The sequence below is a fragment of the Neopelma chrysocephalum genome, unplaced genomic scaffold, assembly GCF_003984885.1.
Source record: "Neopelma chrysocephalum unplaced genomic scaffold, ASM398488v2 Primary Assembly neopelma1_42b, whole genome shotgun sequence".
Classification (NCBI taxonomy): Eukaryota; Metazoa; Chordata; class Aves; order Passeriformes; family Pipridae; genus Neopelma; species Neopelma chrysocephalum.
In genome coordinates, this window is record NW_020897701.1 from 7,594,760 (window position 1) to 7,614,660 (window position 19,901).

A 19,901-nucleotide genomic window follows, 5' to 3' on the forward strand; every position below is an offset into this window, starting at 1 on the left:
GTGTTTCCTTCCTGGAAGGCTCTTTTGCAATTTGATAGGCAGGCAGGCAAACTGTAGAGATGCAAGGGATAGGCCAGACTTGTGCAGTGTGGTTTGCCCAAATTAGTATGCCTCGGCTGTAAGTTATTAGTCTCTAAATTTAGAACTGTGTGTCACTGTACAAGACGTTAGGAGATCTATTGTATTTGCTTTGGGGCTGGGGCTGTGTGAAACTTGGAGGGCAGCTGAATAGATGTTGTCAAGGGATTTGTTAACTAGAGGTCTGACCAGGTTTGAAAACAGCTAAATGGAAATTAGTGTAGGTACCTCTCTGCCTGACCAGCATTTTGTAATTCTGACAGTTATTCTGATGTTAGAACCAGAACTAAGCTACTTCTCAACCATGGTTTTGTTCCCTTTGTTTTTGTATAAGAGAACCATAAAAAGGGGAGAAACAGCGAACATGACTGAACTACACAAACACACCAGACATATGCATCTCTTTCCTTGTACTAAACTGTGGTGTTACTACTAAAAATAGGAGATAAAGTATTTGCGATACAATTTTTAATTTGATACTGTTCTTTTAGAATACTGTAACAATTCTAACCATCAGTTTTCTGCCTCGTTTATCTTTTAGGTGTACAATTAAATACTGACATTACAAACTAAGATAATTCATAGTTAAATTGAGAGTAATCTGCTGGATTTTTTATTTTATCTTTACTGTTTGTTTTGTTGTTTTTTCCAAGTGGTGTGCTAAGTAATACAAAATTTCAGTAATACAAAATTTCAGTAATACAAAATTGCTCTGTACATGAATGTTTAATACAAAATTTAATTTTTTATATACTGAAAAATAGGTAATAGCAGCAGAGTTCTGATCAAGAAATGAGAAAAAAAATACTGTAGGCTCTTCTGGGTTTATGGAAATTGGAAGACTTCTTTTAGTGCATGCCAATATTTTATTCCTAGATAGCAAATGTCTTTTTTTTCTGGCACAGTATCAGTGTCCATGTGAAAAATAGGCAATTGTGACATAATCATGCTGTATTCCAGGAGCAGTGTTCATTTAGTTGGGACTGGGGCCCTTCTTTTCCCACTCAAGGAATCTGGAAAGATGTTAGGATTGAGGCCTATAACCATTACCACCTGATTTACTTTTCTTTAACTCCTTTCTTTGGTAAGTCTTGTTTTTATTATTGTTTCACCTTTGGAATAAAAACCATTTTATTGTTAAGCTTAATGAACTGTCATTTTAGGAAAAGTTCTGTTGGGTTTTTTATGACTTTGTATGTAATTCCTACCACAGCACACCTTTCTAGGTTTTGAAACAGTACTTCAGTACAAACAATAGCAATTAAAAATGATAGGATTTAGAATTTTTTTTTTTTTGCTTGAGGGTCCCCAAATAACTGCAGAATTAAATGTGTAGTATAGCTGAGGTTAGAACCTGTTCTCCATAGTTTTGAAAAATTTCTTTTTTATTGGCATGTGTTTTCACCAAGACTCCCAGTAAATATATCTCACTTTTGTCACACTTTCGTTTAAAACAAAGGCAAAGCTGCCATGGGAATTTAGTTTTGTATTGGAAAGACAAATGCACAGTGAGCTCGGTTTCAAGAGCGCCAAGTTTTCAGGACACAACATGAAGTCTGAGAGAGAAAAGCAGTCATGCTAGGCAAGGATAATTTGTTAAGGCTGCAATTTGAGAGGATGGCCTCCTGCATTCCTGCTACCTAACTTACCAAACCGGTTTCCTCTCTTGCCGTGGTCTCTGATTTTCCTCTCCTTTGTCCTGAACATCATTTCAGCTGAGGAAAAGTAGTTAATTTTCTGTTGAAACTTTCTACAAACGGTAATATACCCCACTGTAGACCACCCGCGTGCTTTCTTTCACTGTGGAGCCCAGTCTTCAGTGGAGTAAGGGCTAGCATGAGTTCTCTGTACTGGGTTGAATTTCAGCCCTTGGGAATAGATTTGTTGTGTATGAATAAAAGAGGAAGACATCACTCCATGGCTGCTTTTAAAGCTTCCTGAAATAGCTGCAGGTCTTAGCTAGAATTAACGTGATTGGAATTTCCATGGAAAGCCCCAGCACAGACTGTGCTGCTCTCTAAAATTTAGTTACGGTAAAAATCTGTTCTGGTCCCTCCCACATTCCCGCAACTCCACCTTCTGGTAGGTAAAATCTTGCTCTGTGGGTCAGTGGAGAGAGCAAACCTCTTTCATTCAGCAGAGAGTGGTTTGGAACTAGAGCGAGAGCTTATTAGTATTCAAAATAATAACATTTGAAAAAGAAAGAGTAAATGAATGACCTGAATTTAAGCTGCATATGTACTTTTATTACTTGTCAGATTTGGTGTCATTTGACTCAGTCTTTTGACCACGAAGTCTGCAAAAGATTCACTGTACTTGATTTCTCTGCCTAGGCGCCACAGTTCATGCAGTTAAGGATGGGCTTCAATTTCTGTATGCCTTTGGAGGGCAGGCAAGATGCACTGTAATGGAAGACCCTTGTGGGGTGGGGTTTTTTTTAACCCTTTCAACATTTCTGAAAATTGGTCTTCCCTGGCTAATGCTGGATGTAATATAAACTTGGGAACTCAATCATTGCTCTTCATTCCACAAAAGACAGTGAAAATCACACCAGGGCTGAATGTAATTCTTTGCTTTTGGAGGGAGCTCTCTTTCTCTCCTGGAGGAAGGAGAGCTAGAGTATATAAATGAAAAGAGAAAGTACATGATTAGAAGTTTGGGTATACAAAATACATCTTAGTTCTAGTTTTCCTTGTTTTCTGTTTTATTTACTTTTGCTTATATGTTAATCAGTAATATTTGAAGTATAGGATTAGCCAGACTGTGTTTGTAGCTACACAATTAAATTGTGGAAGTTAATGGGAAATTTACACATAAATCTTGAGTACCCTTGATCCTGTCTTGCCTTATTCAGTAAGTTCTGTAAAAGAGAGAACCCTCTGAGGTAACTGTAGAGAGATCTCAGGGAAGTCATTAATTGGTTTCCTCCACCACACATTGGTGGCAGAAGGGACACAAATATATAGCCCATCAAGTCTAGACACAGTGGGCCCAATTCATCCCCAGCATAACTCCATTCATTTTGTTTAGTGACTCTGGGATGAATTCAGCTCGTTTTCTGTTAATACTGTTTTTGTTTCATTGACAAAAGTGATTGTACTGGCTTGTGATTACGATCTTTCCCAAAGAGTACCATGTTCATATGAGTGCTGACTAAAAGCAAATATGATGTCTATTGGAATTGGTGGGAAAAAAATCCTTCCTAATGAAGTGACTGATGTTAAGGTCTCTGAGTTTTGTACAGAACTCTGAAAAAAACCCTGGATGGCTTTCAAATAAAAAAAAAAAAAGAGTTAAGAAACATAAATCATATGGCATTGTTCTCTTCCAAGTTGGCAAATGCAAACACAGATGTCAAATGCACTAAACAAGCATTAACCTTGTAGGTCTGGTTCAAACATGGCCTGAAAATTGTTAGAATTCATCTTAGGTGTTTGAATTTTTTCTTTGATGAGAGATCATGTTAACTAATAAGTATATAAACATAACTCTTAAATTCCAATTTTTTTCCCCTTCACTTAGTAAAGAGTACGCAGCAGTGGTGTCTTGAAATTGAGTCTGTTTTTGAGGTAGTCAGTTCCAAGCCAATTGCAGGTCGTGTGGTGGTGAACATTCCCGAATTGCAAACACAGCAAACATTCAGTGTGAAGCTTCAACCTGGAGAAGGCAGCATTGTGCTGCTTGTAAACATCAACAAGGTAAGGAGGTGTGTGTGAAAAACTATCCAGCTGCAAAATGTTTCCCCTGGTTTCCAGTGTGTCTTTGTGCATCCATGCCAGTTTTAGGCCTCCCTCCCATTCCTTACTGTGTTCCTGACTTTCAGCAACAGTTCTGTACCCCTTACAGGATAGGAGAACAGTTCTTTTCCTTTCTAAAAACTGTTTTCTGTGGAGCTGTGTAGCTCAATGTCAAAAAGATGATGAAGCCTTAAAAAAAAATCACATAATCACTGGCCACTGTTAAAGGAGCTATTTTGAGGTATTTAGGTAGATAACCTTTGGATAGCCTGTGTCACTTCACTGGCAGCAGGTGTCTCACATGCTGTTGTTTACTGGACCGACTGGAATTAGAATATACTACAATATGCATGGCTCTCCCAGGAGAGAGAGGAAACATTCTTCAAACCTCTCAGTAGACACTCTTTCAGATAAATAAAAGAGCCCTATAAAAAACTTGTCTGGCAGTGAGGTTGGCTGAAAATTTTGTGGAGCAGTACTTCCTTACACTGGTTTGTAGTCCTTGGATAGGCAAAACTCAGGAGGAATTTCAGACCGGTGAAGGATGCTCTAAGGAAGAGACAAGTCAATTGAAAAATTGATGAATTTGGTACACACCCCAGTGCTGAAAGAGGAAAGAATTGGTTTGCTTGCCTTCAGAGGGTGCTGGGAAGCTGTCTTGTGGTGGACTTAATTAACCAGCATTATTTAACTTTTATAAAATTTGTTGCTTTTGTTTTTTTAAAAACTGTTGAGTTTTATCATACAGGTGTAATTAAGGAAAGATGTAAAGGCTTGGGAGATTAAGAAAATCACTGTATCTGTTCTAGCTGACGAGTAGGTAGGTGTCTTGAATTAGGCAGTGAGCCCAGTGTGGCACAAAGAGGTATGAACTTGCACAGAGAGCAGTTCCCTACTGCAGAACTGAACCTAACAGTGCAGGCTCAGCCCAGTGGGCAGAGTGGGAGCCCTGGCTATTCTCCATGGGAGCTGCTGTCTGCTTCACTGCTACGGGACAGTTAGATCTGTGGGAGAGTGATGTGCTGTGAGAAGGATTTTGGGGCTTTTGACCATTCTGGCAGTTAATAACATTTGAGAGTCAGCCTTCAAATCTTTCTGTATTTTACTGGCTGTTCTGGTTTTATATATTGCTGTGTGACTCTGCATTTGTTTTCCCAGTTTGACTGCATTATGTGTATATTTTTGAGTTCACTTGTCAGTTTTTTGAGTGGAAAGAAAACGTGTTAAGAGGCAAGCAGGGTGTTTATGTTCTAGTGTGCACACTCAGTGACTTGCATACTTATGTGCTTTGTTTTATTTTGACACAAAAGTGTACAAACATACAATTTTTGTTACTGTTGTCATCTGATATGCAAGTTACATGAGCAATTGCAAATCCCCGATTTCATTTAAAACAACCATTAGTCTCTGCTTAGCCTTTTAATGGATTACATTAAGCAGGAACTGCAAAGTGAAACTTCAGAAGTTATTTTTGTGTATTTAATTGCCCCACCACCAGCCTCAGAAGAGATCTGTTAGTGTAGTGCAACTGCAAGCTTGTGAGGAAGCACTTCCTTCAGAGCAGAGGCAGCAGCGTTTCATTATTCTTTGTGCACAAAAGGCTTTGCTGCACGAATTCACATCAGCTGATTTTCGAGAAGCCCTGAAATGTGTTCTCATGTATCGATGAGGCTAACAGAGCCCTTAGTCTGTACACAGATATGTGTGGTGCATGTTGAATACTGAGACCCTATCAGAAATTTATTTCTAGTTGAGAGCATATTGCAGATTACGTGGAGTCGGTAGGTGTTTGAGTGTTTGAGTGGTGCGTATCACCCGAGATGTGTATCAGTCTTCCTGCAGTTGCCACACAAAGTGCTATGTTGCCAACATGACAGTATTTTGCTTATCAGCTAATGGTGAGCATAGGGATGACATCATTAGTGGCCAATGAGACACTCCAGTCCTTCCAGGCAGCTGCGAACACTCCCTTGTTGTTGAGGCACACGCTGATTCTGTGCTTCCATTTGTATCCGTGCAACACAGAGATTAGTACTTCTGCACAAGCAGTTATGGTAATTTTGTATCAGGGAAGCTGAAATGTTGGTAGATACATTATGATTGCATCCAAGTATGGCTACAGCAAAACATATTGTTGGGCTGCTCTCTGGCCTCAATTTATTTGAAAAGATGAGGCACTCCTTGCATGACTCTATTTAGTGCTGATCCCTGCATTGTTTGGTTGCATGCGTTATTGCTTTCTTTCCACAATTTTTGTGTTGTGCACTCAACTGGCAAATGCTGGCAACAGGATGAGCAGCAGAAGCAGGCTGCTGGAATGAAGATATAAATATTACTCCATGATTAGAAAAATGAGAAAGTTGAGTCATTCTGTCACCCTAGAGGTAGTGTTTTATCTGTGTAAAAATTATGGAGTACTAATGGTGTGATTAGGAAGCTTAGAGAAAAAGCAGAAAACACCGAAAAGAAAGAATGAAACTTGGAATTTGTCTGAAAAGCTTGACATAAGTGAAGCAGTCAATGTAGTCACATATTACCATAGTAGCAGTTCAGAAGTGTCCCCACTGTTTATGGAATGTTGGATGTGATAGTTAAAAGCGTCGGTGAGAGGAGGTGCATGATTCAGAGGCTAGTAAACTATGTCTGCTCCTGACACAGATATTTGGGGTTTGGAGGAGTAGTCTATCAGTGTGCCTCAGCTGACAGGTAGCAGCTAGGTGTGTGCATGCATGTGTATGTGTGCTCATGGTCTGTTGTGGACACAAGGTGAAGTGGCAGCCTGGACTTTAGTGGAAGAAATCAACTTCTCTCTTTAAATGGTTTTCACCTCAGAGCTGCAGCTGGTGAAATCCCAGTTAGCCTACCACAGCTGAAGCACAAAAGCTCATTACACTTGTGGTAATTCACTCAAAGACATCTGAGCCCACAGGTGCATTTTGTGCCTCTTTTTATACATGTTGCTCTGACTTTCTCTCTTGTCTGTTCAAGACTTCTGCAGTAGAGGCTTGGTGGCCAAATGGACATGGAAAGCAAACTGGATACAACATGAAAACAACTTTTATCATGGAGGCAGGATACCAGATTGAGAAATTTTCAAAGGTGAGCCCTTCCACTTAATTACATCTGGCATTGCACTGTTGCTGCTAGGACATCCACTCTGCACAGCTCTTTAATATTTTATTGGATTGTAATATGCATGTGAAAATGCTAATGAGAAATAAGATTTTTTTTCATGTCACAATGTATGGTTACCTGATACCTGTTTTCTGATAGTCTTAGCTTGTATGGATGCTTGCTTGTATTGAGACTGGAAGATGGCTTACAGTTAGATGGAAATCTCAGAAAAGAGATATACTTAATATACTGTGCTGCTGGCTTTGTATCGTGCACTGAAAAATTGTTTTAGATTTCTTTGGATTATATGAAGGTTTATTACTGAGATTTTTCTTGTTAATTCAGTTTTTAAAAAAGTTATGGGATAGACACACTCCTAAAAGCTTAACATACATTCATGTATTAGGATGTTGATAGATGTGCTTCAGGTTTAAGAAGAGGTAACATCTTAAATATGACCATGAAGGTCATTTTGGGGAATATTTACATAGGGGTTCCTGTAACACACTGGCTGTTTAATTATCTGTTTGGTTTTGCTAAGAACCCTAGAGAGGTAATTTCCGGTTGTCCAGTAAAAAGAAGAATCATAGAGATTAGGCTGGGCTCCTTATACCATCAATATGTGGAAATAACCAAGTAAATTTATGCATGGTTCTGATGTATATTGCTTCACTAAAAATTAATCTGGTCACCAGGCATCTAAAACTGTTATTTGCCATAACATTTGTTCATGTGAAAAAACCCTATGAAAAAGCAATAGCTTCTGGAGTCCTAGTCATTATAGGACTAGCCCTTAGTTTGATTATGAAGTCATAATAATAATTCTTGCTATTATTAGTGATTTAATTTTGAAACAATTAAAAAACCCACACCAAGTAAACACATTATATTATGCTTGGAAAAACTAGGTGTAGGAAATACAGCTATAAAGCCTATAAAAAGGAAAATTCTGTTGTTACTGTGTGAAAAATGCACAATGATAGAAAAGCTAATCAGTTCCATTTGTGTGGTTGTGTCAGAATATTTCATAGAGCTCTGCGGCATATGATCTTAGGGACTTCAAGGTCTTCAAAAGATATTCAGAAGCCTGTTCTTTTTTTCTCCTTAAGGGGAAAGAGGGGGAAAGAAAGCAAATGCACCACGTAGTGGGCATTATAAATCAACCAGCCTTTAAAGCTTTATATTGTTAAGTCTAGTCTTCCTTCATGTATTTTGTGAATCTCTGTCTTGGAATCTGACAGATGCACCAGCACACCATCACCCCCACCCAGAGCTGTATGAGTGGAAAAAGGCTCCGTATGCAGTTTTTTCATGTTCTAGCACAATTTTGTCTTATGTCAGCAGGACTAAATAGCAACACTCATATGGCTTAACAAGAACTTTGAGTAGTTCAGGAGATACAATCAGGGATTAATGTTCCTGAAAGTTGTTCTGTTATCGGTTCTGTTGTCTATCTAGTACTGGCTGTATTCAGGTGAAATACATTGCCCACTCCCACCCTTTTTTTTTTAGGAAAAAAAATTATTGGTGAGACATTTCACAAGTGTTTTGTCTCCATATGAGCATCTACTTCACTTTGGACAGGCAAAAACTTAAGGATGAGAATTGGACATGTGAGAAAACACAGCTTGATCTTATGTCAGATTTGGCTACTCTTAACTTGAACTACTCTCTGGATTCTGACATGTTAGAGTAGTCTTCAAAACATTAACTAATCCTTTGGGAATATTTCTGGGTGGCCTTCCAGTATGTACTTTCAGGAGCTCTATAGAGCTCTAGCCAGCTGTGCTGGGAACTTCTTTGGCTGAGGGAAGTTCTTACTCATTTCTGTTCAGAGTAGCAGAAAACCAAAATAGAAGAAAGCCAACACCCAAGATGGGATTGGTTTTGGTTTTCCATTTCAATATTTTGGTTTAGAGTTTGTTTCTCAGGATAATGTGAAACAAAGTCATAGCCAGAAGTTATCTCAGAGTGAAATTCATTGTCTTGGGTGAGGGTCTATCCAGTCTTATTTGCTATTGATAAGTTGTTTGCCATGCCTACATCAAGGAATTTATTACCTCTTTCATTGCCTCACAAGGCATTTGTTTGCTTTTCAGTTCTGTTTCCCCATCTTTCTGTATGCTTATTTCTTTAGCACTGTACTGTGAGTTTTTTGTTTCATTAGGCTATTTTAGTACTCAAAAGATCTCAGCCTCTAGCTGTCTTTCCCTCCATCCCTTTACACCCTCTTTCCCCCCAGGCCTTTTAGTATGACTTGCAGAAGTCTTTCCTTTTGGCTTTGTAGTTTTCACACCGCTTTCATGCTGCATGCTAATTTGTTAGGTCACTGGGGCATTCTGTGATCTTATTTCAGCTCTAGGCATCTTCATCCTTATTACTTTTCCAACTGCTAAATCTGGGAATGCCAAATGTGATCCACAGGTCACTTAACTGTGTACAAAGCCTTTGTATGTGACTTAAAAAGACAGGTATCTCTTTCTTAATTATGCACAGAACCAGCTGACTGATCTGTGGTGGCTAGAGAGCCTCTTCAGTGTGCTCCAAGACTGGGAGAAATGTTCATCCCTCAGGCAGCAAGCTCTGTCAGACAGATTTCAAGGTGGCCAAGGTTTTGGTAGCCAGAAAGGCATGTAACTAAGCATACCAGATGCTAGTTGTCTCCCCTTGCCCTTCTTTTACCCCACAAGGCAGAAGGAAGCTGCTGTAGGAACAGGAAGATGGGCTATGTTACCAGATAGGCCTCTGGGGAGCAATGGAGTTGGGAACACAAAGGCACTGAACCTTGGAAGCCTGGGAATGTGAGCTGAGGCTAAGGAGCTTTTCCTCTTACTCTTTCTATATGGGTGGTCCTGGCTGAGTATTTCAGCCTCTCAGGTTGCCTCGAATTCAGCCAGTTCCACTTGAACATGAATAAAGCGATATCACATTACTTCTGTTAGTAATGTAAATACTCCATTACAAATGCACTCCGAGACAGTCACAACCTGCCTGATGACATCGATGAAGAGGACATCCCAAATACTTTGGGAGCCCCAACTGTAAATCCCATTCCACTTTGTGCTGTAAAAAAGAGCCACAATAGAGACTGAGTTTTTCTCCAAGTTACTGAATTCACTGAGGAAGGTAATTTTTGTAGTGGTTATTTTTTTTAATTCAACTTCTCATGTTAAAATAAGTCTGCAAAATTCTAGGATTGGATGTAAGACTCTTGTCCTAAAGCTAAGTTCATTATTTTGACCTATATTCAAGGAACCCAGTGAGCAATGGGATTGCAGCAGAAAAAAGGGAGGGCACACTGTCCTCAGTGCACGTACGTGCACAGAGATATTAGACTGGGAGTCTGAAATGTCCTCTCAGTGGCCTGACTTTGTAGTTTTTCTCTAGCTGGGAGTTTCTTTAGTGATATGGATGCCGAGTCCCACTCGCCAATAATGCACTGTTGTACCTGGGCATCACTGTAAAACACTGCAGGACTTGGGCAAATCTCATTTTTTTTTATTCATTCCGTTTCTATCTTTTGGTCTCTGCCATAATGCAGAGGGTTTCAGTTTGAGGTCAGTGTTCTGCAGCCTCCACTCATGCATCTGGTTTGTCATATACATTGTTTCTGTCCAGATGTTTGGTTAATAATTGTTCAGTTGACTTAGAAGCACCAAAGAGGAAGCAAATAGGTGGTAATTTTCTTTTACTTCCCTACCTCTGGAAATAGTTCTGTCTATGTGTGTGATTTTTTGATAAAGTGAAAGTTTAGAAAATGCAGTCCCATGGTGGGATTAGTCATTTCCCCAGCCTTGTTTCGTGTGTGAAATAAAGAAATAAGTTTTGTCTTAAAGACCAGTATATCCCTTGCACTTAACTAGGTTAATTTTAGCCTGATTTACTGACAGATACTTGCCTCAACTTCAGCTTGTGGCAGAGAGGGAACAGGCTGTACTTTACAAGCTGACCTTTTGAAAAGGTAAAGCAAATAGTTATCTGAGGGAGGAGTGGTTGCTGTCTTAGGGGTAGTCTAGAAAAAATGAAGTTCTTGCCTTCCTGACCCAAACCTGTTGCTTGGTGTGAGTTGGCTGAAATTCGCTATTGGCTTTCCTCCACTTTATTTACTTTATTTAATTTCCCAGTTATCTTCCTAATAGGAGGCTTTTCTCAGTTGTGGAAATGGATTTTATTCCTTTTAAAACTATTTTTTCCTTTATAGCAATTGCTGAAAATGTTTGGGTTTTTTTGGTTCAAACTTTTCATTTGTCCCAAATAAGCAATAGGTACAACAAAGAAAAAGAGTTTTCTTTCTGGCTTGGGTAAGTTGAACTGGAACAAGGATGCAGGAAAAAAAGAAGCCTCCCTGAACAAGATATTTTCTGTAACACTTTGCAGGTGCACAGAAGCAAACATGGCAGTTGCTCTTCATCTGCCCCGTGGCAGATGGGGAAGACACCTGTACAAATAAGGGGACAGAGCAAAGTATTATTGCAGTGAACCAAGTGCTCTCTCATGACTGTAGAATTGACTGTTTATGTCAGTGCAATCAGGATACCCCTTAGAGCAGCATTGTAGCTTTGACTGAAGTAAAGTCTGAGAAAAAATGTGGAATGATTTTCTAAGAACTTTTATTCCACCTGCAATGGGAAGAAGGAATGTTTTCTTGTTTCAGCATCTACAGTACACAGTGTCATATATTAGGCTGAAAGAGCAGCTGTAAAAGTTTGGCTTCTGCTTGAGATGTGCTTTTATCTGGAATGGTCTTTAATACCTTACACGAAGTTAGTGGTTATTTAGCTGAACTGGTCTCTTTGAAACCGTATTGCTTATCATGCTGTTCAAAAGCAGCTGTGAAGGCCAGAGGGCCCTTCACTTGGGAACTGCCAGTTGTGTTTGCATGCATATCTTTTTAATTGCTGCACCTATTAAAAAGGTATCATTTCAGGGCAGTAAAAGAGTAAGATCTTGCTTTTACTAGGTGAACCTGAAGATAGGCATTTAGGGGCAGGACTTACAACTGAGCTGCTGGATCATCCTTCTGTGAGGAGAATATTGCAGATTAAATGGTGTGTCTGATCTAGTGCAACCACTGTATTCCTCTCACTGGTCGTCAGCTGGAATTTTAACTGAATTCTGCAGGAAGCAAACCTGCATCTGTCTCTTACTTACATTCATGTGTGCATATGCACAGTCGTTTGCTCATGCTTTCTCTCTCTCTTAATATGATAGTAACTTTAAAAAGTGAACAGGTTTATTAGAAGAATTATTTTTAGTCCTGCTACAGTGTGTTTTAAGCAAGCAGGAGTTTAGAGATGAGACCATGTCTTTTGACTCCTTGACAAATTCTACGCTGTTAGTGTTCAGTTCAATTCTTTTTGTAATGGTTTTCTTTATTAATTTTGTTTTAATTCATTTCTGTCAGCTTTAAATCTAAGTTTCATGTCTTCACAGGCTTATTTTCGGACAGTAGAACTTGTTCAGGAGCCTATTCCTGGCTCACCAGGTCTGAGTTTCTACTTCAGAATCAATGGCCGACCCATTTTTCTGAAAGGCTCAAACTGGATTCCTGCAGATTCTTTCCAGGACAGGGTGACCTATGACACGTAAGCCACATTTGATGTTCTCTAAGGATAAAGGATCATGTTTTCCTCCTGATTCTCTATACACCCTTTATGAAAGGTTGGCTTTAGTGGGTGGAACTGCTTTCAAGGTAGTACACTAATTATTGGGGGTTGGAGGCTTCAGAATTAGGGCTTAATTAACATGAATAGATTGGAGTGTCAAGGCATGTAAGTGAGATTACTGATGGGAAGGTGATTTTTTGTAGTTCATAGATTACTGGCCTTTTAGGTATTTTTATGGAGACTATACTTTGACTAAGCTTTGTTCTGGGTAGTTGGGGAACCAGGATAACAGAGCATGCTGCACTGTGCATTCATACGCAGTTTAGAGGCTGCCAATATGATTTAAGGAAAAATGTCTGGAGCCTGAAACCCTTAAAATGAGATTCAAGGTCTCAGTCTTTCTCCTCACCCTCTCATTCCGCTGTTCTCACTATGCATTGTGGAACTCACAAAGAGAATATACGTTTCTGATTGTGTTTAAAAGAGAATATGAATTCAAGTGATTGACATACAAAGCAAGTAATATCTAAGAAGAAAAGGAACAATATGATTAATAAAATAGAGTATTTCTAAATCTAGTCATGCCAAAACTTCTGTAAAAGCACTTACATGTGTCACTCCATCTATTCCATAAGTATTAACAGGAACAAGCAACTTTTTCTGCACAAAAAATTACTTTTTGAGAGCTCTGTCAAGGCATGCAGGCTTAGAAACCAGAGTATTTTAATAATTTCTGTCAAAGTTATAAGTCTTAGTTTGCCTGCTAATGATTTAGGTTTTGTGATTTTGTTTGGTTTTTTGGTAGGGGTGTTTGTTTCTTTGTTTGTTTGTATAACCTTAGAAACTCCTAAGTGATACAGTTTCACAAAACTTGTATTTTACAGATTAAGGCTACTCTTGAAGTCTGCAGCAGATGCTAACATGAATGCACTTCGGGTTTGGGGAGGAGGAGTATATGAACAAGATGAATTTTACGATATTTGTGATGAAATAGGAATAATGGTAAAAGCAATAAATGCAGAACACTTATTTAAAAACTGACAAGAACTTGTAAATGAAAATTTGTTTTAAATGAACAAAAATAAGAGAATTAATACATGCATTCTAACCATTTTTCCAAAGGATATTGTAAAGTATCAACCCGAGAAGTTAGATCAACCTGTTTTTTGTTTGGTTGGCTGGTTGTGTTTTTTAATTTCTTTTTAATTTGAATGGTTTCTGATTAAAAAGACTGTCTGTTGAATCTGGAAGTGATATTTTGGAAACTTTACAGAAGTCTGTAGAAGTTAGCCATGCTTTTCTCAGTTGTGGAAATGCATTTTATTTCTTTTAAAACTGTTTTTTCCTTTATAGCAATTGCTGAAAAGTTTTGGGTTTTTTTGGTTCAAACTTTTCATTTGTCCCAAAGTCAAACATGGAAGACTTCATCCAGATGACCATTTTGAACAAGCTACATTTGAGTATAAATGTAGCAGTAAGGGGAACACCTATTGTAATCGCTAGAGGAGTACCTTCGATTATATGAGCTTGGAGACGCATATTAATAAGTTTTGATGAAATAGCAACTAGATGAATGAAGACCAAATTGCATCTGTTATTAAAAATCCTGGCAAGTGTGTTTGGTGTTGCTCTGCAGCATAAAAAGCAGGAAAACAGAACTCATACTTTGCTGCCTTCCGTACGTGCTTGGGAAAAAAAAAGTTACATCTATTTTAGTCATCTGAATGAGTGTCCTGATTTTCAAGGCTTCTGAGGACTTACAGTTCTTTCATTTTTTACACTAGGCACCTTAAGTAGGCCACTTAGATCTGTGCCTGTACAGTGCTCAATGCAAGATTTAGATCCTATTTAACAGCCAAAATAGCAAGTAGATGCAGAAAATCAGATCCTTATTCCGGAGGGGGTGGTGATGGAGGTTTTTGGTTTTGTTTCTTCTGATGGTCTTGCAAAGGCTTTAAAGTGCCTTGATTTCAAACTGTGCTTAAGGAAAACCAGTGATAGCTCACTGAGGGAAATAGTGAGAGAAAGTTTCTTTCATTAGAGAGTTTTGACTCCACACAGTCAGTCACTAAAGGATTATGAGTGACTCTTCGGCAATAGCTTTGCTTTTGTGTACAGTGTTAGGTTTTTAAGTTACTAATGGATCCATTACCCCCCACTGTCTTGTGCCCTATCTTCAGGTTTTTAGGGAATGTATGCTGAAAAGAGCCATGGAAAAGCATGTTCTCACTGCAATCAAAATGCAATTACATGAGGAACTGGTCTGTCTCTCTCTGTATAGTATGGTGTTCAGAAAAGTGTAGTGTCCTACAGACTCCTTTGGGTTAATGTGGTCCTTGTAGAGGCCTTTCCATTAACATTTGAAATAGACTAGCAGGAGTCTCAAAGTTACAGCAGTTTAATAAACAGAACAGGTAAACAAAAAATCTTAATCATCTCATTTGGCTTCTTTCCTTCCTCTTTTTTTTGTAATTCTTCTCCTTCAAGGTACAAATGGAGTTTATTGTTGTTGAATTGAAAGGCTTGTTTTTCTCAATGATATCTACTTGATTGTTCTTTGAAGAGAAAGATCACTGTGTTTTTAGAGGATCTACTTTGTTTCTGCCCCTCTTACTGTGTAAGATTTGCTATTTTTTGGGATAATTTTGTGTGGAAGTGTTTTCCTAATGAGTACACTTTGACATCAATTAAGTGTGCTCGATACCACACTGGAAGAATTACTGTCTCTTCTCATTAAGTAATGAGGATTTGGTGTTACACCTGCAAAGTAGTAATACAAAATCGTTCTGTTCAGCTGCAAGTTGTCCCATGTTCATGTTTCTAATTATTCTTTTGAAACTTACTGAACTCCACCTGCTGAGCAGTATTGCACTCCTCAGTGTAGGCTGCCATGATCTGATTCCTCTGATATTGAGGACAACCACAGTGGAGTGTGCACATACTGAACCCCAAGGAGGACATGACTGTTTTGGTGGTACTTTCCAAGAATAACAAATAAAACATTTAAGTTTAATTTTTTAAAATAAATAACTTCTGTCTGAACAGGATTGTGCATCCCAATTAGCATATATTTTTCAATTATATAAAATAATTTGCTAATGGATTTTTTTTTAATCTTTCCTTTTCCCTATAGATTTGGCAGGATTTTATGTTTGCCTGTGCGCTTTATCCAACTGACCAGAATTATTTAGCATCTGTAAGAGCAGAAGTTCTTCATCAGGTATTTTGTCCATGTGTTAAAGTTCTATTTCCCATTATCTATTTTTGATTGACCAACTGTATAAATTAGCTTTCCAGAAGCGATTTTTTTGGAAGTGTTTGTTAGTGTACTTTTTTATGTAGCAGTATATATGTAAAACATAACCTTGGTAAATCTTCTACTACTTGCAGGAGCAGTCAGTCAAGCAGACTGCACGGAATTTACCCTTCACATGTGTCTAAGTAGATGAGGATGGAGGTACACATGTGCATATGGTAGATATATGTCAGCATGTTAGAAGTTTGCTCTTCTGAAAGTGTATGTTACAAAAGTTTGAGCATAGTGGCAAGCTGAGGGAATAGTGAACAGTGCAGCTAAAAACGGGAATTGTAGGCTAAGTGTAGGTAGTATGCGCGTGAACTTGTAATTCAAGTAGTAACAAAGTAATTTTTTAAAAAAAAAAATCTTTAACATAAGTAATTTTGCTTGACTCCTGAAACTGTAAACTGTATTTCAGGTGCGGCGTTTAAAATCTCATCCATCAATTATTCTGTGGAGTGGTAACAATGAAAATGAAGCAGCAATTTCAAACAACTGGTTCTCCATACCTCGTGCCAAAAGAGAGATGTATATCAGAGACTACCTGATGCTTTATGTGAAGAACATACGAGAGATAGTTCTTAGTGTAAGAAACTGTAGGGGAATATGCCTTGGCAAATGGTTTTAAGTTGGGATTTTCTTTTTTAATCCTTTTGAGAAATTAAACCCAGCACATTATTGAGAAACTGCCTTTTCCAAGCTTTTCTAAACAACTCTCTAAACTTAAGGGTTATTCTCAGAGTAAAACAATCAAAAAAATTATTTATGCCTTTAGCATTTTGTGATATGTGAAGGAAGACCTGAAAATGTAGTGGATCTTGCTTCTTTTTTCCTTCTGATTTTTAATACATCCACAAATACCTTCACTGCCAGTGGACAAAAATCAACTTGCCCATTAATTAATTAATCTAGATGATCAGGTTTCCTTTTTGCTGATTTTGTTGAAGGATACTGTAAGAAGCATCTAACAACCCTCTGGTCTTTCAATAGCAGTTGAAGAAATCCATAAGGATGTAATATTTTTGGTGTGCTCTTCCAGTATTTGACTGAAGTTTTTTGGCTTAAGCAGGTTAAGCAAAAGTGATGCTAAACGTTGTCCTCATGCTGATGTCGTCATTATATTGTGTGTTTTTGAAAGAACAGAATAGTGGTATTCTACAGTACATGAAGGCAAAAGAAAATACTTTGAGGTAGAACTAAAACTGTTAGCATGCATTCCACAAACACATGGAATCTGTGAAGTCTACTGCAGTCTGTTACTACCTGTTTTGCACAGCTTTTCTAGTTTTATTTCTCCTCCTAGAAGTATTGCAGTTCTTTATTAGTTAATGGAATCTACTTTTACCTAACTCTTTTGTGTGTATGTAGAGTGGAATTGATTGAAAAGTCCCAAATCGATGTCACGTAATTGTATAGGGATTGACAAACAATTCTTGAACCGTAGGGAATTGTAAATTTTCCTACTAGCTAAGAGACAAAATGCTCTAAGAATTTTGTCCAGTTAGAACTTTCTGCTTCAACAAGAGGATGAGTTTTTATTTACCTAAAAATGCTAGTGGCCTTTTCCTACCTACTTATCCCATGTATAGTATGATCTTACTGACTGCAGGGTACGATAATTTTAGTCTAATTTCTGTCCTATTCACGATGAGATGCATTTAATATTATAAGGCTCATGACCTGACATTTCCCTTTGCTAAAGCAGACACTCAGTGACAGCAGTATTATTGCTTGTCATTGGTGGCTACTGGCATTGTCAGTGTAGTTGTACTCTGAGAATTTAGAACGTCTTTCTACAGGAAAAGATTCGAGGAAGAAACAAAAGTGAAACCAGGTTTGAAAGAACCTGCTGAAAAGGATCCTGCTTTGAGGGCAGTTTTTCATTCTAAATGGTAATAGTGTCTTATATTCCTGCTTAATGTATTGATTCTAGATTTCTATACTGAGCTATTTGTAGAGGTATGCTGTGGTGTTTCTGTGATTAGCTACATGAGTTAGATGGCCAATGCTCGTGCAGCAAAGTGAGGTGTTCTGACTTGATACTGGGTTTTAGTTACAGTTTACTTGTGCAGCATTGCCATCCCATATGGACCTTCTTTTGTTTTAAATCCATAGAATAACTATTTTCAGTGCCAGAAGGAACCATACAGTGAAATAAATTCAGGTCCTCTATAATATAAGCCAGCTGAGGAAACCCGTAACTACTAGCAATACTGGACTGTATAGTTTAAGAAGACTTCTAACCTTGAGCTAAAGACTTCAGGGATTCCAGGATATCCTGTAGTAACTTGTTTCAGTTAATTATTAATTACTCATTAAAAAAAAAAGTGTAGGGGAACAGAACTATTTCTTAAAATATGAAGCACATGTCTAAGTGTGTTGCTGTGTTGGAGCCAATTGCTGTAACTCGTGACTGGTAACCAGCTCAGGCCTCTATCTTACTGCAGGTGGGGTGCTAAATGAATTATACCTGCAAAAAGATTCCTTCAGTACTTTGTAGGGTGCTGATAAAAGATTTAATATTGTAAGTCTACTGAGGCTATAAATAAAGGCAGATCTGAACAATTTGAAATGTAACCCTTCTTGTAGTCTCATCTATCTTAACATGCAGAGCCAGGTAAAATGACAATAACCTGTAATGATACCATGTAAGCATTAGAAGCAGAACACCTTGGATTTGTTAGGACTAAATTTAGGTGACTGTTTAATGAGAAAGGAGAAAATCATGGCCTCGTTCCTGCAAAAACACTGCAAAAGTAATAATTTTCCATGAAGAAGTCACAAAGAACACTTTAAGTAGCCTTCATTAAGAATTTAGAAGCATATAAAGATAGAAAATCTCTTGATGTCAGGAGAGAATCCCTCAGAACAGTGGAGCAAGCAGTATCATGCCCAGCTGTCCTCCAATAACGTAAGTAAGAAGCTAATTAAGGAAGTAAAGATGATGAATGTTAGGACATAAAAGGAAATGTTTCCTAGGTGGTGACTCAAAAATTTGGAAAAGGTATGTTTTCACTGCCCTTCCTTTTCAAAATATGGTCCATGTATATAAATGATAAAAGCCAATCACTTTGTGAGGGTGTTGTGGTTTTGTTTTGTTTGTTTTTTTTTTTTTAAATCCCAGGAAGATAGGAGTCGTCCTTTTATTGCATCTAGTCCCACCAACGGCTTGGAGTCAGTTAAAGAAGGTTGGATCTCCCAGAATCCTTATGATACCCATTATGGTGATACTCACTTTTATGACTACAACCATGACTGCTGGAACTGGACAATGTATCCTAAAACTCGCTTTGCTTCAGAATATGGATTTCAATCCTGGCCTTCCTTCAGTACAATCGAAAAAGTAAGGCTGGGCTTCCACACCTTACTGTCTCCTCCACTCTTGTTCAGTGAGGGCAACGAGTCTCTTTCCAACAAATTACAGCATCCGAACTGTAGTTTGGATAATGTATTATTAAGTGTGGTATGGCACAGGTGGGATAGAGGTGTGTGATGGTGCAGAGGGAGGGAATGAAACTGTACTGTTTCCCTCCCTCAGTGTTCTTGATGTTGCAAGGGGAACCTAGTTTAGGTGAGAGACTATTGTGAGACTGTTAGTTTTAATAGTAATTCTACTTAATGTATAGCTTAGTAATGATTGCCTAACATCTGTTTCCTCTTGTAATGTCTAAGGACGTGTTAATTAAGAAAAAGAAGAAATATGATAAAAGCTGAATTGTGATGGATTTTAAAATGTTTTGATTTTTGTAAATTTTAGCAATTTCTTTCACGTAAATAATTAACTTGTTGATGTATTGCACGTAAGAGGATTTGTTTATGTCTCCTACTGAATTTAGATATTTTATGTTCTATCTTCTTTATCTAGTTGGAGCAGAGGCATATCATGCTGTTTGTCCATTTATCTAGGGAGAGATGAGTTTCATGTTGATGTTCATGCATGCAACCAAAAGGAGTTCAGAATGTTCTTTTAAATTTTCTGGGCAAAATATATTGTCTGAAGCATAATCAGAACATTCATCCATATTAATAATGGTGACAGTTATTCAATCCAGTCTAAAAAGGAACAAA

The 19,901-nt window shown here is 38.1% G+C and overlaps 1 protein-coding gene across 1 annotated transcript in view; it reads left to right on the forward strand.

Annotated features, from left to right (window-relative positions):
• MANBA (mannosidase beta) overlaps positions 1–19,901 on the forward strand; it is a 47,359-nt gene that overhangs the window by 13,245 nt on the left and 14,213 nt on the right. The window contains exons 5-12 of the mRNA XM_027677134.1: positions 1,039–1,162; positions 3,601–3,776; positions 6,804–6,914; positions 12,363–12,514; positions 13,420–13,537; positions 15,669–15,755; positions 16,252–16,419; positions 18,958–19,176. Of these exons, the coding sequence (XP_027532935.1) occupies positions 1,039–1,162; positions 3,601–3,776; positions 6,804–6,914; positions 12,363–12,514; positions 13,420–13,537; positions 15,669–15,755; positions 16,252–16,419; positions 18,958–19,176 (1,155 nt within the window). The remainder of the gene's footprint in view (positions 1–1,038; positions 1,163–3,600; positions 3,777–6,803; positions 6,915–12,362; positions 12,515–13,419; positions 13,538–15,668; positions 15,756–16,251; positions 16,420–18,957; positions 19,177–19,901) is intronic.